This window comes from Macrobrachium nipponense, chromosome 5 (assembly GCF_015104395.2).
Source record: "Macrobrachium nipponense isolate FS-2020 chromosome 5, ASM1510439v2, whole genome shotgun sequence".
NCBI classification, from domain to species: Eukaryota; Metazoa; Arthropoda; class Malacostraca; order Decapoda; family Palaemonidae; genus Macrobrachium; species Macrobrachium nipponense.
In genome coordinates, this window is record NC_061107.1 from 8492070 (window position 1) to 8518366 (window position 26297).

At 38.1% G+C, this 26297-nt stretch overlaps 2 protein-coding genes across 6 annotated transcripts in view; one reads left to right on the forward strand and one right to left on the reverse strand.

Moving 5' to 3' along the window:
- Nucleotides 1-13955, forward strand: part of LOC135215172 (phospholipid-transporting ATPase ABCA1-like) — a 37179-nt gene extending 23224 nt beyond the window's left edge. For all 3 annotated transcript variants that reach the window (XM_064249642.1, XM_064249643.1, XM_064249644.1), the window contains 14 exons: nt 2912-3021; nt 3611-3808; nt 4185-4271; nt 4541-4720; nt 5230-5361; nt 6133-6283; nt 6627-6752; nt 7184-7302; nt 9673-9802; nt 10521-10683; nt 10852-10985; nt 11858-12096; nt 12427-13032; nt 13252-13955. In XM_064249642.1, coding sequence (XP_064105712.1) covers nt 2912-3021; nt 3611-3808; nt 4185-4271; nt 4541-4720; nt 5230-5361; nt 6133-6283; nt 6627-6752; nt 7184-7302; nt 9673-9802; nt 10521-10683; nt 10852-10985; nt 11858-12096; nt 12427-13032; nt 13252-13512 — 2636 coding nt within the window. In that variant the 3' untranslated portion in view covers nt 13513-13955. The remainder of the gene's footprint in view (nt 1-2911; nt 3022-3610; nt 3809-4184; nt 4272-4540; nt 4721-5229; nt 5362-6132; nt 6284-6626; nt 6753-7183; nt 7303-9672; nt 9803-10520; nt 10684-10851; nt 10986-11857; nt 12097-12426; nt 13033-13251) is intronic.
- Nucleotides 13956-14665: 710 nt separating this feature from the next.
- LOC135215173 (glycine receptor subunit alpha-2-like) overlaps nt 14666-26297 on the reverse strand; it is a 35194-nt gene continuing 23562 nt past the window's right edge. For all 3 annotated transcript variants that reach the window (XM_064249647.1, XM_064249645.1, XM_064249646.1), the window contains 6 exons: nt 23738-23820; nt 23150-23284; nt 21311-21411; nt 19924-20084; nt 17162-17291; nt 14666-15845 (listed from right to left, as the gene is read on the reverse strand). In XM_064249647.1, coding sequence (XP_064105717.1) covers nt 15675-15845; nt 17162-17291; nt 19924-20084; nt 21311-21411; nt 23150-23284; nt 23738-23820 — 781 coding nt within the window. In that variant the 3' untranslated portion in view covers nt 14666-15674. The remainder of the gene's footprint in view (nt 15846-17161; nt 17292-19923; nt 20085-21310; nt 21412-23149; nt 23285-23737; nt 23821-26297) is intronic.

The following is a 26297-nucleotide window of genomic DNA, read 5'->3' on the forward strand; positions in this document are numbered from 1 at the left end:
GTGTTTTTGTGCAATAGCCAATCAAGTAGGTGTGTTTTTGTGCCATAGCCAATCAGGGAAGAGGGTTTTTGTGCCATAGCCGATCAAGTAGGAGTGTTTTTGTGCCACAGCAATCAAGTAGGAGTGTTTTTGTGCAATAGCCAATCAAGAAGGAGTGTTTTTGTGTCACAGCAATCAAGTAGGAGTGTTTTTGTGCCATAGCTAATCAAGTAGGTGTGTTTATGTGCCATAGCCAATCAGAGAAGAGAGTTTTTGTGCCATAGCCAATAGCAGAAACTGTTTTTCGTGCCATAGCCAATCAAGTGGAGTGTTTTTGGTTGCCACAGCCAATCAAGTAGGGTGTTTTTTGTGCCATAGCCAATCAATAGGAGTGTTTTTGTGCCAACAGCCAATCAAAGTAGAGTGTTTTTTGTGCCATAGCCAATCAATAGAGTGTTTTTTGTGCCCCAAGCCAATCAGTAGGAGTTGCCTTTTGTGCCATAGCCAATCAATAGAGTGGTTTTGTGCCACAGCCAATCAAGTAGGATGTTTTGTGCCAACGCCAATCAAGTAGGATGTTTTTTGTGCCATAGCCAATCAAGTAGGAGTGTTTTTGTGCCACAAGCCAATAAGTAGGAGTGTTTTTTGTGGCCCATAGCCACAATCAATTGGAAGTGTTTTTGTGCCATAGCCAATCAATAGGAATGTTTTGTGCCATAGCCATCAAGTATGGGTTTTTTGTTTTTGCATAAGCCAATCAAGTAGGATGTTTGTTGCCACAGCCAATCCAATTAGGAGTGTTTTTGTGCCACAGCCAATCAAGTAGGAGTGTTTTTGTGCCATAGCCAATAAAAGCAGAAGTGTTTTCGTGCCATAGCCCAATCAAGTTAGGAGTGTTTTTGTGGCCACACAGCCAATCAAGTAGGAGTGTTTTGTGCCATAGCCCAATCAATAGGAGTGTTTTTTGTGCCACAGCCAATCAAGTAAAAGAGTGTTTTTGTGCCATAGCCAATCAATAGGAGTGTTTTTGTGCCACCAGCCAATCAAGTAGGGAGTGCTTTTTGTGCCAGCCAATCAATAGAGTTGTTTTTGTGCCACCAGCCAATCAAGTAGGGAGTGTTTTTGTGCCTACAGGCCATCAAGTAGGAACTGTTTTTGTGCATAGCCAATCAAGTAGGGGAGTGTTTTTTGTGCCACCAGCCAATCAGTAGGAGTGTTTTTGTGCCACAGCCAATCAAGTAGGAGTGTTTTTGTGCCATAGCCAATCAAGTAGGAGTGTTTTTGTGCCATAGCCAATCAATAGGAGTGTTTTTGTGCCATAGCCAATCAAGTAGGAGTGTTTTTGTGCCATAGCCAATCAAGTAGGAGTGTTTTTGTGCCACAGCCAATCAATTTAGGAGTGCCTTTTGTGCCACAGCCAATCAAACAGAAGTGTTTTTTGTGCCACAGCCAATCTAAGTAGGAGTGATTTTGTGCACAGCCAATCAAGTAGGAGTGTTTTTTGTGCCAACAGCCAATCAAACAAGTAAGTGTTTTTGTGCCATAGCCCCCAATCAAGTTAGGAGGGTTTTTGTCATAGCCCAATCAAGTAAGAGTGTTTTTGTGCACAGCTAATCAAGGAAGCAGGGTTTTCTGTGCCATAGCCAATCAAGTAGGAGTTTTTGTCCATAGCCAATTCAGGGAAGAGTTTTTTGTACAGCAGCCAATCAAGTAGGAGTGTTTTTGTGCACAGCTAATCAAGGAAGAGGGATTCTGTGCCATAGCCAATCAAGTAGGAGTGTTTTTGTGCATAGCCAATCAAGGAAGAGGGTTTCTCTGCAATAGCCAATCAAGTAGGTGTGTTTTTGTGCCATAGCCAATCAGGGAAGAGGGTTTCTGTGCCATATGCCAATCAAGTAGGAGTGTTTTGCTGCATAGCCAATCAATAGGAGTGTTTTTGTGACATAGCAAATCAATAGGAGTGTTTTTGTGCCATAGCCAATCAATAGGAGTGTTTTTGTGCCATAGCCAATCAAGTAGGAGTGTTTTTGTGCCATAGCCAATCAAGTAGGAGTGTTTTTGTGCCATAGCCAATCAAGTAGGAGTGTTTTTGTGCCACAGCCAATCAAGTAGGAGTGTTTTTGTGCCACAGCCAATCAAACAGAAGTGTTTTTGTGCCACAGCCAATCAAGTAGGAGTGTTTTTGTGCCACAGCCAATCAAACAGAAGTGTTTTTGTGCCATAGCCAATCAAGTAGGAGTTTTTGTCATAGCCAATCAGGAAGGAGTGTTTTTTGTACAGCACCAATCAAGTAGGAGGTGTTTTTTTTGTGCGACAGCTAATCAAGGAAGAGGGTTTCTGTGCCATAGCCAATCAAGTAGGAGTGTTTTTTGTGCAATAGCCAATCAAGGAAGAGGGTTTCTCTGCAATAGCCAATCAAGTAGGTGTGTTTTTGTGCCATAGCCAATCAGGGAAGAGGGTTTCTGTACAGCAGCCAATCAAGTAGGAGTGTTTTTGTGCCACAGCCAATCAAGTAGGAGTGTTTTTGTTGCCAATAGCCAATCAAGTAGGAGTGTTTTGTGCCAACAGCAATCAAGTAGGAGTGTTTTTGTGCCACAGCCAATCAAGTAGGAGTGTTTTTGTGCCACAGCCAATCAAGTAGGAGTGTTTTGTGCCACAGCCAATCAAGTAGGAGTGTTTTTGTGCCACAGCCAATCAAGTTTAGGAGTGTTTTGTGCCACAGCCAATCACAGTGGAAGTGTTTTTGTGCAATAGCCAATCAAGAAGGAGTGTTTTTGTGCCACAGTTAATCAGGAAAGAGGGTTTTTGTACAGCAGGTCAGACCACGCACACACACACGCACTTGTTCTTACTGTCATAAAATGAAAAGGAACCACTTTCCCTCAATACTCTCTTTACGTTATCTTTTTTATATCATTATTTCTCCTTTCAGAGATAGAGGTTAAACTGACCGGATTTAGCCTTTTGTTGCAACGCCTTAAAGCTTTCATGGTCAAGAGGTTTATTTACTCGAAGAGGAAATGGGTGCTCTTACTCATCCAGGTATGCTGTGGACGTCTTTCTTATTTCCCTTGATGACAATAATCCCATGTATAATCCTGGTCTTAAGTGAACTCTTTCACGAGCTTTTCTTAATCCAGTGAAATCACATATATTTTCACTATTTATCCCATTAATGCCTTCCATGCAATTAACGAGTTATGAAAAAAATAATGCACCTTGTTTGAAAACCGTTTTATGATGCTTACCAATCTCCCGCCATAATTCAATAGAGGCTTCGCTTTAGTCGTAATTATTCTTAATTGGCTTGAGTACTACTAACCTTCTACGACATGCAAATGGCTTTGCGGACTCCTAATTCAGTTCTGTCAGCTGTTTTGAGCTCCGTCTCTCTCCTTCACTGGGGAAGAAGAACATCTTGGTAAATATAAGTACTTTTCGAACGCTCTGTCAAACTAAACGATCGCTAGTAGTAGTAGTAATAGGCGGCGTTTGCCTTTGAAACGGCCCCCTTGCTTACATTTTTTTCTGTAATGCCTCAATTCTTTTATAAAATCTTTCCTATTTCCAGCTTCCCCCTTCAACAGATATGTCAATAAAGGTATATATTAGCTATCAACGTCTCTTCCAGGCTCTGTTGCCAGTCCTGGTCACGATATTGTGCTTGGCTGTGGACGCCTCCTTCAACGAAGACGAAGACCAGGAACCGCCTCTCGTCATGAATACGTCCATTTACCCGGAGTCTACTTATTACGTTCAGGCAGACGGCAATCCCGAGCTGCAATTGCTGGCTGAGAATTACGAAGAGCTGTTTAGGGGACCATATAAAGTAAGGTAGCACCATTGTTTTTTTTCTTTCTTTCTTTCTTTTTCATGTCCTTCACATTTTGTTATTTAACGTTACAACCTGATCGTTTTAGTAGTATATCCCATTTGGGTATAAGCCTAGTTTCATCTCTGAAGAGTGGTTCCTTTAGATTACGAAAGCTATATGACGTTTTGCCCAGTTAATCTAATGAGCAATGTTTTTTGTGTGATAACAATTAGGTCAGAAAGCTTCAAAATCTGTCCACACGCACGAAAGGTATACTAGTTTTGTCGGTGTATAGGCCTATAGTGGTTTTAAAGGTTCTTCATATATAAATCTGGCCGTGACTTTTACATGACTTCCGAAATCTGCACATTTCCTTTTTTTTATTATCCAGGTTTACAATACTAGCGAGATAGTGAAGAGCCTCATTGACGAAGGAGAGAGTAACCTGTTCTATTACCGTGAGAATAACATCGCTTCTGTAAGTTCACTTTTTTTCTGAATATTTTTTGAAAATTCATTGCCAGCTTTGATGAGTTACGTGACTACATTGGACATAAATATGCTGTAGTTAGCAACACGTTCTGAAAAAATTCCCCTTTCTGTTTCGTAAGTCAACCAATGGGGAAAGAAATAGAGAAGAATTTGTGACTACCGTACAGATTAACCTAAATATTGTAATACGAAAACATGTCATCACTTCTGGAGACTTTTTCGCTTTAATTTCAAAACAATCTCTTATCCATTTAGGCCGTATTTTCAAGACTGGGTGAGAAGAACGTCGCAATGCGAGCCATGTATCAGTCAGTGCCATTACACACTCCAGGCGTTAGCATGTCTTTGGTCACTAACGCTTTGCTGAGATACGCCACCAATTCGTCCGAGAGTTCAATAACTACCTATAATCGACCTTTGCCACCAAACAGAGCGGTAAGTAATCATCTTTGAAAAGAAGATGCTTATAATCATTCTTTGAAAACATATGCAGCCTAAGGTAATACTATTCGTCTTAAGCCTAAGTCCTGATCGTAGTCTAAGCAGTCTAAGTTATATTTTTCAATCTTTATTTTTTTTTTTTAAATAAGATAAACAGCTAAAATTGTATATTTTTCTCATAGCTAATGTTTTCAGTCTATAATAAACTAGTTTTAACCTTCCTGGGGAGGTGTTTTTACGGTTTCAAATCACTGCTTACCGTAACTCTGCCCTGATCGTAGCCTCAGCAGTTGAAGTTGCATTTCTAAATTGCATTTTTTTCTGTTTTTTTTTTTAAAGATAAACGGCAAACATGTATAATTTTCTCATAGCCAATGTTTTAGTCTATTATAAACTGGTTGTAACCTTCCTGGGAAGGTTTTTTTTTTTTACGGTTTCAAATTACTGCTTGCCGTAACTTTAGCAACTAAATGAGAAAAACCGTTATCCTTTACCCTTTCCAGCTGAGCCGGCTCGACGACAATACCACAGCCAGTGGCATGGTTTACTCCATGTTGATGCCCCTGGCACTGGCTTTCCTCGCCGCTTCGTTCCTGGTCTTTCCGTTGCAAGAGAGAGAGACTAAGGCCAAGCAAGTTAGTTAATTGTCTCTGTTATTAGACCTAGTTCTTGTAGCTTGTTTCCTCAGCTGTTTATACGCGCTGTTTTCAGTTGCCTTAGTGTGGATTATTTCCCAATATTGGCATATGTTTGCCTATAGATACTAATGGCTACAGTTTGCAGTTTTAGATTACTTCCCAGTATTGGCATGTCATGTTGGCCTACAGATACTAATGGTTACAGTTTGCAGTTTTAGGAAGGGGCATATTTCACGCTTTCGTTGTACAACTCTGGCTTTTTTTTCGGTTAATTTAAGATGCACACCACTAGGTCTAAACGTTCCTAATCTCTCCCTCAGTTCTGTTTAAGCTCTGATTGTGAATGCTTAATTTTTTTTAAAGATGTGCAACACTATACTCTGTTTTTTTTTTTTTTTTTTTTTATCTGTCCACCCGTCAGTGGTGTTTGTGTATGGTAACACTGCTTCCCGGGCTTTAAATAGTTACACTGTGTAAATTTTAGGTAAATAAAAGGATATCTGGGTGTACATTTGCAACTGAAAGTGTTTTAGTAATTTATTGTATGCGAATTACACCATTAATATTCGAATAGGACATTATTATAATTGTTGAATGTAAGCTGAATGACTATCTAAAGCCCCGGACGCAGTGTTACCATACACAAACACCACAGGCGGCTGGACAGATGGAAAAAAACCGAGTATAGGTCTAAACGCACTGTACATTTCTATCTGTCTGCTCTGTTGAAATCCCTGATTGCGAATGCTTAATTTTTTTTTTTTTCAGGTTCAGGTTATGACAGGGGCTTCATTGTGGGTCCTGTGGTTCACCAGTTTCTTGTGGGACTACTTGGTCTATTCGTTTTCAGCGGTCCTGATCTTCGTCACCATCATGATCGGCGACACGAAAAATTTTTTCACTGTGGATGCAGCTCCAGGTAACAGAGTTTTTTTTTTTTTTTTTTTTTATCTATTAGCTTATTGTACTGAGCTTCTTGAAGACATGAAGAACTCTGCTCTTCACAGGTGGAAACCCCAGAAGTTGAAATTTTAACCCCCTTTTGTCAGAATAATCTCAGATTTTATCAAACTGAATCTATCCTTATCACATCACGATCTTAAAATATGTATATAAATTTGTGTAGATTTTCAGGCTGTTTAAATATAATAAAATATTGCCAGAATGACTGTTTCTGTGTCCTCTTCGAAAGCTATAGCAGTCATTCGAGTAAAATTCTTTTGATAAAAGGTAAATGATATTTCTATCTAATGACTACACAGGTGCGCTTCTTCTTCTTCTGCTGATGTTCGGGTGGGGAGCCATCCCTATGGCGTACGTCTTCAGTTTCCCGTTCCAAACAGCTGCTTCGGGATTTGCCGTCATGGCGGTTGTCAACATCGTTGCAGGTATTAACCTTCCTCCATTATCATAAACAATACTCTGGCTATGATTTAAAACGACGCGTTTGAATATACCGTACGATTTCACTGTAAAGGCCGCGACTAACGTCTAGTTATATAACTGCACAGGCCGACTGTGCAGTTATAACTGAACGTTGGTTGGTTCAGTTCAGCCTGCGCAGGCATAACTCCGCAGTTATGCCTGCCTGCACAATCGGACTGTGCAGGCATAACTAAACCACTGACGTTGAGTTATAACTGCACAGGTCGACTGTGCAGGGAATAACTGAACGTTAGCGGCGGCCTTAACAATGAGTTTCCACCAATCACGACTAGGTCTAGTGATATTGGTTGTCAAAAGAAATTGCACAAAGAAGCTTGTATAGTTTTGAAATAAAAGGGGTTTGTATATACATTTATGGACTTTCACATTCCAGGCCAGATCATTTACGTGGCCGTCACTGCTCTCGACATGTCTCATTCGACGACACTGGAACTCGTCAGTGACATTTTGAACTGGATTGGTTCAGTGGTGCCAACCTACCGAGCATCCAGGGTAGGCATCGGGGAGATAGATATCAATTTGGGAGACATTTTACTCAGAATAAATCTCTCTCTCCCTCTCTCTGAAAAATAGAAACGTTATATAATAAAGTTATGACTATTATTATTATTATTATTATTATTATTATTGTTATTATTATTGGAGAAGCAAATACAGAGTTATGGTTTGGTACAAATCATGGAAAGGGTAACCATACAGTTTCTGGAAACATTAATGTGTATCTTGATTTTGATATATATATATATAATATATATATACTATATATATATATCTATATATATTATATATATATATAGATATATGTAAAAATATATATATATTATCATGAATTTGACCCCCCCCCTAGTAAAAATGTTTCTGTAACAACAGAATTCCATTTAATAAAAGGAGCCCATAAAAACACCAAAATATAGCGAAAAAAGTACTATATTTCAGAGACTGCTGTCTCCCTCTTCAGGTAGATGAATGAGCAAAGTTTACAGAAAAGGTGGTATTTATACCAAGAGGTCCATCCACAGGCAAGCCAATTTAGGTCACCCCCGCTGATAATCTTCCTTTAATCTTCTTAAGTGTTGGTTGGATGAAAACCTTGTCGATCGCATCTGAAATCCATGCTCCTTTTGAGATGTTCATTACCTGCCTCTCTTTTATTAAGGCCGATTCCATCATTTGACTCTTGTACCAGCAGTTGCTGCTATAAATTACACGTGACAAATTCCAGTTTATTCTATGGTTATGTTCATTTATATGGTCGAAAATAGCCGAGTTCTGTTGTCCATTCCTAACTGACCGTTTGTGTTGTATTAATCTCTGGGGAAGTGATTTACCTGTAAATCCGATGTAAGATTGGTCACAGTCCTGGCATGGGATTTCGTATACCCCAGAGTCCTTGGGAGATGTCTTTTGTTGGACGTTAATCAGGGATTTGGCTAAGGTGTTTGGGTAAGTAAATACAAAAGGGTTAGATTTTCCGAGGGGGTGGGTTACTCTCTTAATCGTGTCCAGGTGGGGAATTATTACTTTATTGTTGGGTGTATCTCTGGTCTTGTCTTTAGGGGTTCGGTAGAAAATTACGTTTGCTTTGTGAATTGCTTTCTGAATTATATGGTCAGGATACTTTAAAGACGAAAGTTGCTTGCGAATTAGTTCAAATTCTTTTTCCAGGAATTCTGGGGAACAAATTCGTAAGGCTCTTAAGAACAGGTTGCTAGCTACACCTATCTTGATAGTAATGTCGTGATAGCTAAAGTAGTGAATGTATGAAAGTGAGAACGTTGGTTTTCTGTATATGGTAAATTTGTATTCTGTCGTATCTCTGATTATTAAAACATCAAGGAAAGGAATTTTGTTGTCTGTTTCCCATTCAACTTTAAATTTGATGCTGGGCACTAATGCGTTTAATTTCGAGAGGAATTCATTAAAATTGCCCCACCTATTATCCCAAAATGTTAGCCAAATCCCTGATTAACGTCCAACAAAAGACATCTCCCAAGGACTCTGGGGTATACGAAATCCCATGCCAGGACTGTGACCAATCTTACATCGGATTTACAGGTAAATCACTTCCCCAGAGATTAATACAACACAAACGGTCAGTTAGGAATGGACAACAGAACTCGGCTATTTTCGACCATATAAATGAACATAACCATAGAATAAACTGGAATTTGTCACGTGTAATTTATAGCAGCAACTGCCGGTACAAGAGTCAAATTATGGAATCCGCGCCTTAATAAGAAGAGGCAGGGTAATGAACAGCTCAAAGGAGTCAAATGATGGAATCGGCCTTAATAAAAGAGAGGCAGGTAATGAACATCTCAAAAGGAGCATGGATTTCAGATACGATCGACAAGGTTTTCATCCAACCAACACTTAAGAAGATTAAAGGAAGATTATCAGCGGGGGTGACCTAAATTGGCTTGCCTGTGGATGGACCTCTTGGTATAAATACCACCTTTTCTGTAAACTTTTCTCATTCATCTACCTGAAGAGGGAGACAGCAGTCTCTGAAATATAGTACTTTTTTCTCTATATTTTGGTATTTTTATGGGCTCCTTTTATTAGATATATATATATATATATATATATATATATATATATATAGATATATATATATATATATATAGATATATATTTATATATATTTAGTCATTGCAACTCCGTTTGGAGAGAGAGATCTTATTCTCTCTCACAGATGTCTCGAATTTCATTGCTCACTCTATTACGATTCAACACACAAATTCATTGATAATACCATTAAATACCGCTTCATACAAAGAGGCTTTGAAACCATACACCAGCAACGTGCATCTACAACATAGTTCACAGAAAAACTTTTTTTCTCTCCGTTTTCTTTTACAGGGCTTCCAAAACTTAGTTGACACGAGCTTTAACAACACTTACTGTGAACTTTTACCCGACCACGTCAAGGACCAAGTCTGCGAAGTTTTGGAGTTGGTTTCACCGTTTGATGACTTCGTCCAGTGTTGTGGTGGGTTGAATGTTTAGTCATTTTACTTCCTCATAGTGTATTGAAACAGCTGCTACAATAGGCCTATATGAATATAAGGAAAAACTGCAAACGAGCAAAATATACGAAAAAAAAAAAACTGCAGACGAGTAATGATATGTTGATTTGAATACTTTCTCGTCAATTTTCTTGGTTGCATGATTCATTGCACAGCTATCTATTGCTACCTGTACTCTATACCCGTAGGCCTATATCCCTGGAGTCCATGAGAAATTCACACAAGAAATTCTGGTATTTGGGATCTAAATACCAGATAGAATGATAGAAAATTACTTCATGCTTCTAGATTCTCTACTTCATAAATTTTTTCTGTTTGCACCGTTGCCAATTTAGTAGAGCTTCACACCTACGCCGATGCATTTACAAACTGTTTCCATGAATTCTAGTTGTCATAATGCTGCAATAATGACAGAATTGTTCTAACATGTTTATATATATATACTACAAATAGGTGCGCTAATTTCACTTATTTCCACGGGTTTGTGTAAATCTTATACCCAGTTTGCAGGGTAAACACATACCAATTGGCAACACTAACAGCAGCACAGACAAAATTGCTAGACCTATAAATCTAGTGATAAAAGTATAAATCTTTTAGATTGCTGCCTGTATGATATATGAATTTTTAAATTATTTCTCTCTAGCATTTAAAAAACTATAATAAGATCCTTCCCAACAGATAACTGCGCTACGATTGGCTCCAAGAAATGTTTTGAGAAGAGATTATATCTGGAGTTCGACGACCAAGGAATGGGGCCTGATATCCTCAATCTCTTCGTCAATGGCGTCATTTTCTTTCTGATCCTCGTCCTGATCGAGGTTGATAATGGGAGATTCTTCAGGTGAGTTTCGCTTTACTTATCCGTTCGCCAGAATGACAATAATTCTTGTCGTTATTCATTGCATGTTGGTTCATGTGCACGGTCTAGGTCTAAGGACCTTGGTCTAGGTATTCTCTCTGTCTCTGTCACTCTCTCTCTCGCTCTGATTCGTCCATTTGAATGTTTCAGGTGGCTGTTCTGGTCAATAAGAAGCATTTTCTCTCGAGTACCCACAGAACAAACGTCTGGAATCGTAGACGAAGATGTTGTAGCAGAGGAAAACTTGGTTTCCACCACGATTCAGACACGTTTGCAGAACCCTGGTAAGGCAGACTATCAGTCCCTCTGCGCTGAGATTTTTGTGGGACAGATTGTGCCAACTCTGACAAATTTCAGTATAGGACAATAATTAGAAATGTAGCCAATATATATATATATATATATATATATATATATACATATATATATATATATATATATATATATATATATAATTTGTATTTAGGTTTAAATGTATCCACAAGTTTGAATATAGTTTGACCATACCTTTACACAAGCATCTAGTTTTTAAAGTTATATTTGTTCTGACTCTTCGTAAGTTCCTTGATTACTTGCTATTCAGAAACAGTAGGACCAGCTAATCTTTCTTACATTTCTATTTGATGACCCGACATTAAACCAAGAAGAATTAGGTATTATTAAAAACAAAGGCAGTTAAACTTACCATTGGCCATCCAGACTGTAGATAAGTTTACTGATGCAGGAAAATCATGACTGATAATTTGCAGCAAAGGTCACAAACGCTGGAAAAAAAGAATAAAAAACTGAATAATTGTCAGTTACGAAAATTTTAACCTACAGTTACTGCAAAAAAAATATAATGAGTCTATACGATTTTAAAGTTAGTTACCACAGAGCAGAAATAATATTTTTGGAGAAAAGAGGAGGGAAATTTATAAGTAGGGAGAAATGTGAAATGTAAAATTTATAGGCTGGAAGTAAAAATTGATCCCCAGCCTATAAATTCCAGCTGGGCTCAAGACAATTTCTCTTTGGGAAACTACTTTTAAAAATTTATTTTCCCGTCATTTCATCCCGTAGAGATTATTGCCTCGGGTATATATAATGTTTATGTCTAAAGAAAGTTAGAAAAACCCTGAGGGTGCTTCTGTAAACGGATACATCCCCACTGCAGGTATGCAAGACGACGCAGCCATGTTGGTGTCTGGCTTGACCAAGACCTTCTACGGAGCTGTGAGGCCAGCAGTGAACAACATAGCATTTCGGGTGGTCCGAGGCGAATGCTTGGGACTCCTAGGGGTCAATGGAGCAGGAAAGACCACCACTTTCAGAATGCTTACCGGAGACGAGAGGCCGTCGGGTGGCGATGCCTACGGAGAGAAGAACATCTCTGTAGTGCATAGGACTAGAAAGGTGCGTCTAGGGAGGTCTGATATCTGTTGAGTGGGTTTACTTTATGTTAGGAATGATTAGTGTATGAAAACTTGAGTTATTTATGATTTAGGTGTAAAATTGAGAGGCGGGTGACTCCATGACACATTTTTCTATCAAGGTCTCGTTATTAATGGGAAACAACTTGACAGAATGATAAAGGAAGTAGGTAGAATCACCTCTAGACTAATGGCGAAAAGTCAAAGGGTGTATATACGTTTTTAAAAGCATTCTTTAATTATTATTATGATCAAAAGAATATAAAGGACATAAGCTTTTGGATCTAACCATTTGCCTTCCCGCAACAAACAGTTTATACGCCAGATAGGATACTGCCCGCAATTCGACGCCATCATCGGCGAGCTGACCGCGGAGGAGACGCTGACGCTGATGGGTCGCCTGAGGGGCGTCCACGACTCGCGCCTGAAACGCGTCATCGCGTCTTTGGTGACCCTCGTCGACCTGACGGAGTGCGCCAAGCGGCCGTCATCCACCTACTCGGGAGGGAATAAGAGGAAGCTATCGACCGCCATGGCGTTAGTCGGGTCGCCTCCCCTCGTGTTCCTGGACGAGCCCACGTCCGGAGTCGACCCGGCCTCCCGGCGGCGCGTGTGGGAGGCCATTATGCAGGCCGTGAACAATGGACAGAGCGTCCTGCTGACCAGCCACTCCATGGAGGAGTGCGAGGCCCTCTGCTCCCGCGTCGTCATCATGTCCAGAGGTCAGCTGAGGTGCGTCGGCACCACGGGGTACCTCAAGGCTAAGTTTGGACAAGGGTACAGCCTGCAGATCAAGTTGAGGATCAACGACGCCGGCGGAGCGGCTAATGACGACGACGCTTACAACAGCAAGATTGCAGAGCTTCGGCGCGTCATTAGCCAGAGGCTGCCAGGGTCAACTCTGACTGATCAGCACAAGGTATAGGCTGGTCTATGGAACCTCCAGGTTGACCAATGTTTACAGATTTGTAACCTTGACCCCTAATTATAAAAAATGGGGGAAGATCATTCCTTTAAATGCATTAGAAACATTGTATAGTCTCACCCCGACGGTTATGTCTGACCTGGAAATGAAAATATACACATATTTGTCAATACTGCCAGTAATTGCTCGAATTAATACTCCAATCTTTCGCAGGGTATGCTAGCTTACAGAATCCCCGTCACTGTATCCTGGAGCCAACTGTTTTCGATCATGGAGTCCCTGAAAAGCGGGAAAGGCTTCCAGCAGCCTACTCCGAAGAGTGAGATGTCCGCCTGTCACCTCTTCTCTCTCCCCATCGTGGAAGACTACGCTGTCTCGGAGGCGTCTCTCGAACAGGTGTTCTTGTCGTTCGCTCGAGAGGCCAATGATGTAGTCCCAGATCACGTTCCCAAAGAAGTTGTCACCAAATTTTGATGAGTTAGTCTCGTCTGAATTAGTCCGAACACGTTCCCAAAGAAGATGTCACCAAATTTTGATGTATAGGTCTAGTCTGAGGTAGATGATAGTGATACGCTGATACTGATTGGGGAGACGATGTAGATAATAGAAATAAGACAATATTTAGAATAACATATCGTGCTTCTATGACGAGTGCTTTGCGCGTAAGTGATTATAAATTATTCATATCTTTTTCTCTTTGTTCTTGACACATATTATTCTATCATGTTTTTCTTTTATTTGTTATTGCATTGCATATTACATTTTCCATTTTATTTCATTGTTCATTGACCCCGAAAAATGGGTTATATATCTTTGTATAGTATTATAATATAAGTTTATTCACAGATCTCATATATTACAGCGTTAAAGGTGTATTTATAAGTTTTATATTGAGTAAATGTGACTTATAGTGTTAAGCCATGTCATTTATTTTCCATATTTACCTAAAGTTTCGCTTATCACGTCAATTTCTGTACGAGTTGGCACGTCATCTTACACCAAATCCGAAATGTACATCCATTAAGGGCAAATTTATTCATTGGTGCTTTTGTGAGATTATGCCCAACAGTTTCGCCCTCCAGTAGACCTCTTCTTGGAGCCTTTGTTTTTTAGGAATGGAACGAAAAAGGAACAGTTTAATTTGGCACTTTTTATTTCGGTTAACAAACTACGTAAAAACTAACGAAACCTATACATATATATATTCAACTATAAACGGTTTTTTTTTTTATGTGATTTAGATTTGTGTTTGGTTAGGGGTATAGCGCAATTTGTTTTAGTCTTGAAACTGGAGCGTACACAAGTAAGCACACACACATACACACATATATATGAATAACTTGATCACGAAGTATATAAAACGTGATGCTATGTATAAATAAAGGTTTTTGCCACGTAGGAATAAATGAAAAAGCGAGATAGCCGAGTACTTTCGGTCTTGTTCCGAAAGTACTCGGCTATCTCGCTTTTTCATTTTTTCCTTCGTGGCAAAAACCTTTATTTACACACACACACGCACACACACACACACACACACACACACACACATATATATATATATATATATATATATATATATATAGAAAAGAGAGAGAGAGAGAGAGAGAGAGAGAGAGAGAGAAGAGAGAGGCTTATACACCTTTTCCACATCAGTGAGCCACCATCCAACTAATTTATAATACTTGAGGTCAAATATAATATCCTTTTCAATATTAAACAGACTTTGCTGTTTAACGGAAATACACGCGTACACTTACACTCGCATTGTGTATATGCTTACCCACATGCACAAATTTCCCACTACACTACAGAATAACAAGTATGCCTGTTTCCTGTATAAAAGTCAATTTGTCAACTGGACAGGTATAACAACTAAATATTAACAGCTTTTCTGTGACACCCCAGGCGAGGGCTATCATACGACATTTATTTAGCTATTGCTATCTTTTTCTACGTTCTCTACGACCTGTAGTTAACGGATTATAGTGTTCATTGTTACGTCCAATTGATGTGTATATATTTCCTAAACAGTTGCCATTATCATTTTGCGAATTTCCTTGAAGAAGGAACTTGAAAGATTTATTCCACTTAATACTGACGAGCTGAGACTAATTTCAAACTGTAGACATCGTTGCCAATTTAGTGGAGCTTCACACATACGCCGATGCCTTTACAAACTGTTTCCATGAATTCTAGTTGTCATAGTAATGCATTAATGATAAAATTGCTCTATTTATGTATATATACTACAAATAGATACGCTAATTTCACTTATTTCCACGGTTTTGTGTAAGTCTTATATCCAGTTTGGAGGGTAAACACATAATAATTGGCAACATTGTACAAAGACTGTAGACGATGCTTTGACACGAATTTCGTCACCATGACATTTCTCTCTGCTTTGTTGACGCAATTTCATCATTTCTCTGTAAACTGTCAAAACTGGTACATGCAACGCTATTGGCATATCCATCGAAAAAAAAGCGGATTTGTCTAGTTGATATGATATCTATGCATTTACACGAAACGAATGGGACCTCTTTCGTAAACATTCGTATTTTGCATCCTTTCCTTAACTCCTAGATTATCACTTCGTTAAAACTCAAAGGCTCTCATGATCCTAGCGGTCCACCTGCCTAGAGGTACTGTCTGAAGCTGAACCAGTAAATGCCGTTGAGAATGGCGAAGGAGATCGGGAACAAGTAGCGGGAGATACGGTCGACGAGCAGGGCTCTTGCTCGTCTCTTCTGCGCAGGCGTCGGTCCGGCCGGCTTGGGCGGTTCGCCCAAGAGCATACGGCGACTTTCCTGTCGGGTGGAGAAGAATGATATCGTTAATTGTTGGTTTATTACCGAATTTCCGTAGCTGTAAATTAATATTTTCTTATCAAGAGCTTTGTATACAGTGTTACCGTTGCGTCAGAATGAACTGACAATGATAATTTTGCGTTTTTGCTGGCTTTATTTACGTCGAGTTTCAGTTCAGTACTTTCTGAGTCTATAGTCTTCCTTGGCAAAGGGCGAACCTCGTCTATTTCAGAGGTGATAATTACGTTTCCTATACGTGCTTTTATATTTCCCAAAACACTTCGTTACATGGCGGTCAATAATAAGAGGAAATGGCCGATTTAGTGTCCAAGGCATAGGCCTGCAGTAGGCGACAACTCATCTCTTTTTGAAATTAGACTGAATCCCGTTAATGAAGGTAAAGGAAGCTGTTTTGAATAGATTAAGCAAATAGGCGTGCCATTGAATTTAAACACAGATATTTCCATCCGAATTACTTTGAAACTGACGTAAGAAATAACTTAATTTTTAAAAGAAATCTGAATTAAGGTAGAAAAAAAGTATAACAACTTGATAATATTATAGAACGTTACATATGCAATTCGAGGTCTTCCACAGCTAGAACTTAGTAAGTCTATATAAAATAGTAATATCAAAATACTAATGTGATGGAAACGTATTATAACTTAAAATGTGTATTTTAGGAAGGCTAAAGCCTTAAAAAGAATCTTCGCATGGCCTATCGGTCCATATAGTAAATCTTTCCGCTGTCATTTCATGGAATGGAATATAAATTTTAGGCCAGAGGCCAAGCACTAGGACCTATGAGGTCATTCAGTGCTGAAAGTGAAATATGAAAGGAGGTGCAATAGAATGAATGGAAGGGGTTGCAACTAAGAGCCGTAGAGACGCCACAAAGACCTTAGATAACTGAGTTGATATTACGATCGAATTTTCTTACCGTTAAACCCCGTAGTGGGGTGGTGCCGTCAGTGGACCTCACGCGGTGCACTGTAGGCATTACTTAAGGTTCTTTGCAGCAAGCACTTTCGTTCTTTTTACTTTACCTCCTTTCATATTACCTTTCTTACTTTTCACCCTCTCCTAAAACTTGAAGCATAGTGCAACTGCTTTTACTGCCAATTTCCATTTCAGCGCTGAATGACCTCGTAGGTCCCACTGCTTGGCATTTGACCTTAAATTCTATATTCATTCTCACTGTTGAACATTCAGAAATACGAATATATTTGACTATAGCGAAAGAGAAATGTGTGACTTAGGGTATGATGTATACGTATTCTTAAGCTGACTTGTTAAGGATAACTACACATACTGACCTTAATGGCTAAGTCGGTGACCTTACTCGCCTTGGGCTCCGGTTTTGGATTGGGTTTGGCCACATCCCCTGACCCGTCACCCAAAATGATGTTGACTATAGCGTATTCGATCAGTGCCATGAACACGAATCTGTGATGGTTATAAAAAAGTGTTTAGCTATTACAGCTGTTCTGGCACTCTCATATTCTTACAAAATAACAAATACAAATAAATGGAGGAAACTTCTTTGTCTCTAAAGACAAATGTGGTTTTCATGAATGATATGAAAATTATTGTTGAGATTTCTTTTTGCAAATGCAATAACAAAAAAAAAAAAAAAAAAGTCTCCACACGTCTTACAGAAAAAAAAATTAAGACTAATGTGGTTTTCCTGAATATGAAAATTATTGTGGCGTTTTTTTGCAAATGCAATAAAAAAAACGTCTTCACGTCTCTTACAAAAAAAAAAAAAAAAAAAAAATGTATCGTACCTGAAATATATAAAAACACACGATTATAGTTCTTCCTCGAAAAGCATTTTATCTAATTATGACGATAGCTGTGTCTCTCTGATAAGATAACAACTGGATGCCAATGTTGCTATCCCTTGCATTGATATATCTCTCTTGAGAATAAAATAAAATTAATTCACTTCCTCCCCAACGACTTTCTTGCTGTAAATGACGCAGTTAATTCAGATCTGAACTGCCAATGGAAACTGATCACATCAGACAAGTAACTTCGGCGCAATCGAGTTTAATGTATAATGAAAGCCACCGGAAATAGATCTATCTTTCGGTGGTCTCGGTCTAATGCATGAAACTGTCAGCCACAGCCCGTTGGTGGTCTGACCTACATCGTTGTCAGACGTACGAATATGGCTACTTTAACCTTGAATAAAATAAAAACTACTGAAGCTAGAGGGCTGCAATTTGGTACGTTTGATGATTGGAGGGTGGATGGTCAACGTACCAATTTGCAGCCCTCTAGCCTCAGTAGGTTTTAAGATCTGAGGGCGGACAGAAAAAAGTGTCAAAGCCATCTCAACAGTTTTCTTTTACAGAAAACAAAACAGGTAAATGTAGGTGTAAAATTAAATTTAAAAATGAAGCATTGAACAGAATATCGCAACTGAAAGAAGGAAAAGTCAATTTAATTTGGTGTAAAAAAATATTGTAAGGTAAACAATAAATGCAAAAGAATTAAAGTCAATAACAAATATATACCACATTCATTCATTACTAAGAAATATCGATAGGTTTATAAAATCCTCGACAGAATCCAACACATCGTCCCCAACGACGAAAAAAAAAAGAAATCTTCAAGTGTCCCGATTTACTGATAAACATGTTTATATATCTCAGAGTGAGATGTACTACATGCATTGACTTAGTACAAAGTCTAAAAAAAGGGTTATATGGAGAGAGGACAGATTCGTTCCGCCTCAGAACCAGGGCTATTAATTCGATGGACCCTTTTTGGCTTCGGTAGGACCCTTGAGCACGCGTAGAGTTCCTTATCTATTCTTAGAAGAGAAGCAGGAGAGAGAGAGAGAGAGGGAGAGAGGGAGAGGGAGAGCCTTTATATTTCGTCGGAACTGATGACGGATGTGGTTTTATCCACGTCTACGTATTTTTTTCCATAGTGGACACCTTTTTTTCTCTCTCCAAGCTTGGTATCTTATTGATATAATCTCTATCTATTCTCATCTATTTCTGTACGATAAAAAAAAAGTGGTTCTATCTACGTCTAGGTATTTTTTTAAATGTTCACTTTTTTTTCTAAGCTTGGTATCTTATTGATAATATAAGTTCTATCTATTCTCATCTATTTCTGTGCCACAAAAAAGTTCATTAACTGCGTAACACAAATATATACTATATATATCGTTATCGAGACATCTTTCAACAATCGTTGTTTCACAGATATGGCGCGTGATTGCATATCTCTATTTCAAACATAACATCATCATCGTGTTTAGCAAATTTCGTCAACATTCCACCCAATAGATATTCAAGTACCTTCTCTTTCAATATGGTTTCACATATTTATTTAACAAGGCGTGATCCGACCTCCAGCTTACTCGGAAAGGGTGCAAGATTTTCTGCTTATGCATACGTTGTAAACGTTATATTCCTAACTTTTCTAACGTCAATTAAAACGTGCTAAAATCTACGGTCAAATAGAGCCTTGTTTCACCAACGAATCAAATGAATATGCTATATTTTATTAGAGATAATTGTTTTATACTGTTTAACAAGTAATTTATTTATTTTTTACATTTTCATTCTAATAAATAAATCATGAAATATCCTATCCTAAAATTCCTGTATCTTTTAACTCAATGCGAAACAGTTTTTTAGGCCTTTTTAAGGCTCTTTCATAGACCTTTCCTAACCCCCATCCACAACAACAGCAAAGTAATTTGTTGGCCTACTCCCCGAGCAAGCGAAAATACGACTAGCATAGGCATGTCAACTATTTTTTTAGAGAAGAAATACGATCGTAGGTCACTTCTATGACCCAGAAACGCGGCTTAATGATGTAGTCTGTACTCACACCATTGTTGCCAATTTAGTGGAGCTTCACACATACGCCGATGCCTTTACAAACTGTTTCCATGAATTCTAGTTGTCATAGTAATGCGATAATGATAAAATTGCTCTAATATGTATATATACTACAAATAAATACGCTAATTTCACTTATTTCCCCGGTTTTGTGTAAGTCTTAAACCCAGTTTTGGAAGGTAAACACATACCAATTGGCAACACTGACTCACACTGTGCAGGAGGACATGAAAATGTCGATGGTCTTGATGTAGGAGACCGGAGGGAGCGATGCCTGCGACTTCGCCTGCTGCGTGAACAGGGTCAGGAGAGAGGTCACGCCCAAGGTCACCCGGGCAGGGGCGATCTCAGGTTTGATCCAGAACGAGACCCACTGCAAGCCAGAGGAGGAGAGGGGTGGTTTTAGTAGGCCTAGGCGCGTGTGAACTCTACTATTTTTTTTTCTTTTTTGGAATGCTATGGGAGATGGTGGTTTTTAGTAGGCCTAGGGGTATTTGAAATCTACTATTTATTTTCCTTTTTTCTTGGAATGCCAAAGATGAGTGGTTTTAGTAGGCCTAGGTACATTTGAAAATATTTTGTTTAAAATACGAAAAGAGGAAATGAATGTTTTTAGTAGGCCTAGGTCGCATTAGAACTCTACTCATTTTTTTTTAATACCAAAGAGGAAATTATTGTTTTTAGTAGGCCGAGGTACATTTGAACACTAATTACTTGTTTTGTTTTGAGTACTAAAGGAGAAAATGGGTGTTTTTAGTAGGCCTAGGCATATATGAACTCCACTACATTTTTTTTTAATGACAAAGAAGGTAGGTGTTTTTTAATAGGCCTAGGTACATTTGGACACATTTTGTTTTGTATACCAAAGGAGGAAATGAGTGTTTTTGATAGGCCTGGGTACATTTGAACACTTACATGTTTTGTTTTGAGTACTAAAGGAGGAAATGAGCGTCTTTAGTAGGCCTATGTACAGTTGAACACTAATTACATGTTTTCTTTGGCATACCAAATGAGGAAATGAGTGTTTTTATAGGCCTAAGCGCCTTTGAGATCCACTACATTTTTTTAGTGCCGAAGATGAGTGTTTTTTTAATAGGCCTAGGTACACTTGAACACATTTTGTTTAGGTTACCAAAGGAGGAAATTAGCGTTTTTAGTACGCCTACGTACATTTGAATAATACTTACTTGATTTGTTTTGAATACCAAAGGAAGAAAGGAGTCCTTTTAGTAGGCCTATGTACATTTGAACACTAATCACATGTTTTCTTTTGAATACCAAAGGAGGAAATGAGTGTTTTTTGTAAGCCTATGTACATTTGAACACTAATCACATGTTTTGTTTTGGAAACCAAAGGAGATGAGTGATTTTAATAGGCCTAGGTACATTTGAACACTAATTACATGTTTTGTTTTGAGTACTAGAGGAGGAAATGAGTGTTTTTAGTAGACCTAATTAAATGTTTTGCTTCGAATACCAATTTCCAAAGAATATACCAAGTGACCCGCTACCAAAATGACTATCCCTTCCCCTGCACGAGACTTCTTATGATAGAATGCCAAGTATATTCTAGAGATCTCTGAATGAAAAGTTACTAACAGACATGATGACGATAAGGCAAGTGGGGATGTAAGTGTGAAAGACGTAGTATCCCAGGCGTCTCTTCAGAGTGAAGATCACTTCCAGGCAGGTGAAGTTTCCTGTTTGGATAATGGAGAAGTACGAAAAGATGGGAAGAAATGAGAGGGATAGACGCAAATTACGAGATAGTTTGAGTAGGTGGAATTCAAAGCGTGTTATTCGGATGTAAAGAGGTCCAGAAATGAGGTGAAAAAGAGATAACTCAGGTACAAAGAGGTCCAGAAATGAGGTGAAAAAGAGATAACTCAGGTGCAAAGAGGTCCAGAAATGAGGTGAATATGAGAGATAATTCAGGTGCAAAGAGAGCCAAAAATGAAGTGAGCAGAAATAATCCAGGTACAAAGAGGAGCGAAAATGAAGTGAAAAGAGATCATTCAGGTGCAAGGATGTCCAGAAATGAGGTGAAAAAGAGATAACTCAGGTACAAAGAGGTCCAGAAATGAGGTGAAAAGAGATAAATCAGGCGCAAAGAGGTCCAGAAATGAGGCGAAATGAGATAAGTCAGGTATAGATAGAACCAGAAATGAATCGGTAAAATGAGATAATCCAGGTGCAAAGAATTCCAGAAATGAGGTGCAAAGAGGCCCAGAAATTAAGTGAAATGAGATAATTAAGGTGCAAAGAAGACCAGAAATTATGTGATTAAAAGAGATAACAAAGAAGACCAAAAAAAAAGATGATTGAGAGATAATTAGGGTGCAAAGAGGTCCAGAAATGAGGTGAATATGAGAGATAATTCAGGTGCAAAGAAGACCAGAAATAAGGTGATTAAAAAAGATAACAAAGTAAACCAGAAGAAAAAGGTGATTAAGAGAGATAATTGGGGTTCAAAAGAGGACACAGAAACAAGGTGATAAAGAGATAACAAAGAAGACCAGGAAAAAAAGGGTGATTAAGAGAGATAATTGGGGTGCAAAGAGGACACAGAAATGATCCAAAACAGGTCCGTCAACATGCAATAGAAGTTTGATAAACATAACCACAGATATATTCCTCAGCAGATGGGGCAGCAGTAGCAGTAGTAGTTCAAGCATAAACAGCAGTAGTAGCAGTAGCAGCAGTAGTAGTAGTAGTAGCAGTAGTAGTAGCGGTTAGCAGAAGAGCAGGAAGATTTAAGATTTAATCAGCCAACGCATCAATTGTCCCGCCCAGACATAAAAAGGAAAAAAATAAAGTAAAAGTTAAAGTATTAGATCAATTCAGTAAACGAGATGCCTAGTTTTTTTCATTTCATTTGTTTTTCAAATCTCTATGGTTAAAGATTATTATATATATATATATATATATATATATATATATATATATATATATAATATATAATAATATATATATATATATTATAAAGGGAAAAAAGAAAAAGTTAAAATATTAGATCAAGTTCACTAAACAAGGTGCCTGGTTTTTCATTTGTGTTTCATCTATATGGTTTAAGATTAATTAATTATATATATATATTTATGATTTATCATACATATATATATATATATATATATATATATATATATATATGTGTGTGTGTGTGTGTGTTGTGTGTGTGTGTGTGTATGCGTGTGTAGTATTTATTATACATTATGCATAAGGCTTTGTAAACAATAAAACCACTATTTTCTATATACTGTTTTGATCCAAACAGCAAAATCTATTTATTATTGATGAACAGATATAAAAAATCTCTTGCGACAAAGCCAACTTGCCTTGAAATAATAATAATAATAATAATAATAATAATAATAATAATAATAACGAGAGAGAGAGAGAGAGAGAGAGAGAGAGAGAGAGAGAGAGGCGACCTCCTACCTGTAGGATACACCTGGGAACAATCCGACGTGTAGTTCCTGATGATATCCTGCTGGGGCAGCTCGATGCTCTCGTCCACGGCCAAGGGCACGTCCGGGTCCCACTCGAATATCAGCTCCTCCGTCGTGTGGGACACTGGTCATACAAGGAAAAGGGAGAGACAAAGACTGCGTCAGCATTCCTCCAATATGGATAAGGACTGTTACGTGAGTCCTCATTGTGTAAGGAGGTGTTATGTGGTCAGGAATGACGCTAGAATATATTATAAAGTTCTACTTCTTGTTACGCCTTTCAAACTTTTTACAGACAATTTCTGTTTCAGCGCTGAATGACCTTATGGGTCCCAGGGATGGAATGGAATGGAATATATAGAATTTAGGTCAAAAGACCAAGCGCTCGGACACAAATCTCTGATCTTTCTTAGATAGCGACCCTCCAAGGGGTTTTAACCCGGTACGTATCCACCTTTGCAAAGGCGTGTTTAGTACCACAAGTCCATGAGGGGGATGACCACAAAAACTTAAACAAAAGACTGCAAAGACTATATATCTCTACAAGGTTGAAAAACAAGACAGAATTCCGTCTTACAGCTCTCCATCTGCAACTTGCACTCTTGCGTGTCGTGAGGGTAAATGGCGAAGTTCATCGCGCAGGACAAGGTCAGGGTCAACCTGGAAGGGGAAGAAAGGATATCGCAGGTTTCCACGAAGGGAAGAGAGACGACGAAGGAGGTCTGTCTGCAAGGCCTTCCGACTTCTTGTCCTTGACTGCTAAGTAAAGGACGATAAGTCGGAAGGTCTTGCAACACTCCGTAGTTTCTCCTTCCTTTGTGGAATTTGTCTTTATATATTCATTAAGGTCCATTTTTTTCATGATATAGTTACACATACATACACACACATATATGCAACATATACATAAAGAAATACATAGATATCGTGTGCTATTAGTCATCATAAAAGGACACCAGGAAAGTTACAAAAAGTGAAAGTATGAAAATATCAACCGCTTTCTTATCTCAAACCCTTTTTCTAGGTCAGTTCGACACTAACTACAAGAGATATTGTTGACAATTCTCGTATCAATTTTAATGTATTTTCTTTCATACACTTTGAAATACATAAAATCTAAGTTGTGATGTCTATAAATAATGTTCATAGTTTCATAACATATTTTCTAGACATTCTAATAGAATATTTTATTAGCATTTTTAGTCTGTCTCTAATTCAGACCCAAATCTAACTGTTAAGAACTGACAGTTATGGGATGTTATTAAGCCATTCCAATTTATGGAAAGTGTATATGAGAGAGAGAGAGAGAGAGAGAGAGAGAGAGAGATTATTCCACCTCTCTGTATGCATATATTATTTTGAAAAAACATAGAGAAACATTATGAATGAATTTTACACAGCCGAAATTTCATGACACTTGATAAACCTCATGTTCAATATACTAAAACTAGTTCAGGGAGAGAGAGAGAGAGAGAGAGAGAGAGAGAGAGAGAGAGAGAGAGAGAGAGAGAGAGAGAGAGAGTTTCTCTCGTTCTCATTATCCAAACAAGTCTCCCTGACATGGCATTTTCCATTGTTCGAAATTGCTAAGGTTTCGCTATCAATGTTCAATAAAACAGCTGCCTACTGACAATGTCTGTCTGTCTGTACAGAAAACCATACGTCATGTCCAAGTCCACTTTTATTATTACTTAATAAAAGGTAACTGTTGAGTTTTTGGGACTAAAGATCTCGTGAGACAGTAGAGATATTTTCTCTTATGTAGCCAGTGGTCGAGAAAGATAAGGAGAGAAAAATGTTTAAAGTTAAACTGAAATCCTGCGATGGTCCTTCTGGAGAGACGGAAGAATATTTTGAGGGTACAGTGGTGCTCAAATCTCATGCGACATGATTCTTTTTGTATCGTCCAGATACTCAGACTCAACAAGACGTTGTCAAGTAGTGCTATTTTTTTTATTTGTAATATCATACATGTCGAAAAGTTTGGTTAAATAGAAATGATCCCTTTTATGCGTTGATATAATTCGTAATCTGTGTGTGTGTGTGTGTTTCTTTTACGAGCTCAGTTACTCAAAGTGCGGTGTGATAAGGTTAGCGGTGCCAGCAATGAAAGCACACTTAACATGCTCCTCAGACTGGTCAACATAACCACGTCTGCAGCATCATGACAGTTGACCTAATAATAATCTCAACAGTCATAACAATAATTTCAAAGTAGGAATATGAATTAAAACAAGTTTTCTTTGAATGCTGAAGTTTTCGGCTGTGTTTAAGCTTCCTGTACGTTGCAAAATGTTTTATAGGCGTAAAAAGTAATCTAAGCTTTCTGAGATGTAATCTGTTACTACTGAATTTATTTGTAGAATTTACCTGTTCTTTGAGGAATACCGTAGGAATATAAATTACGACCAGTTTTCTTTGAATGTTGAAGTTTCAGGCTGTGTTTAAGCTACCTGTAGTTGCAATATGATTTATAGGTCTAAAAAAAAATAATCTAAGCCTTCTGAGATGTAATCTGTTACTAATGTTTTTCTTTGTAGAGATTACCTGTTCTTTGAGGAATAAAAGACGATGATGATTTTAATTATATGCAGAAGATGGTTATTAATCGAAATATCATAAGTATTAATATCAAGGCGTATGGAACACTTGTTTTTCAATTTAAAATATTATTTTCATAAAAGTCCTTCTGCTCGCTTTTAGTGTATAATTTATTCTTTCATAATGTAAATTGAAGTGCAAGAATTTGTAGATAACTTCATTTGCACTCTGGCCAGAAATTGTTAATAGAGAAATATGAATGTTAAGTGTAAAGTAAAGAAATCTAACACCTAGGCCTAGGAATAATATCTTGGGTTTTGACAAAATAATTGCATAGGCGAATATTTGCCAGCATGCCATCATTTTTGAAATATTTAAGAAACATAACAAATAATTATCTATGAAAATCCAAATATTCCTCGAACACATGTAAATGTTTTCAAGATAATTCCATGGTCGCTACTCATTGTAGACCTACTTATGTTACTCCAAGTGGTTGTTGTTGCACCGGCACTAATGATACCCCTCACACGTTGATATCAGTGGGCGCATTCTACTTTTGTGTGTGTGTATATATATATATATATATATATATA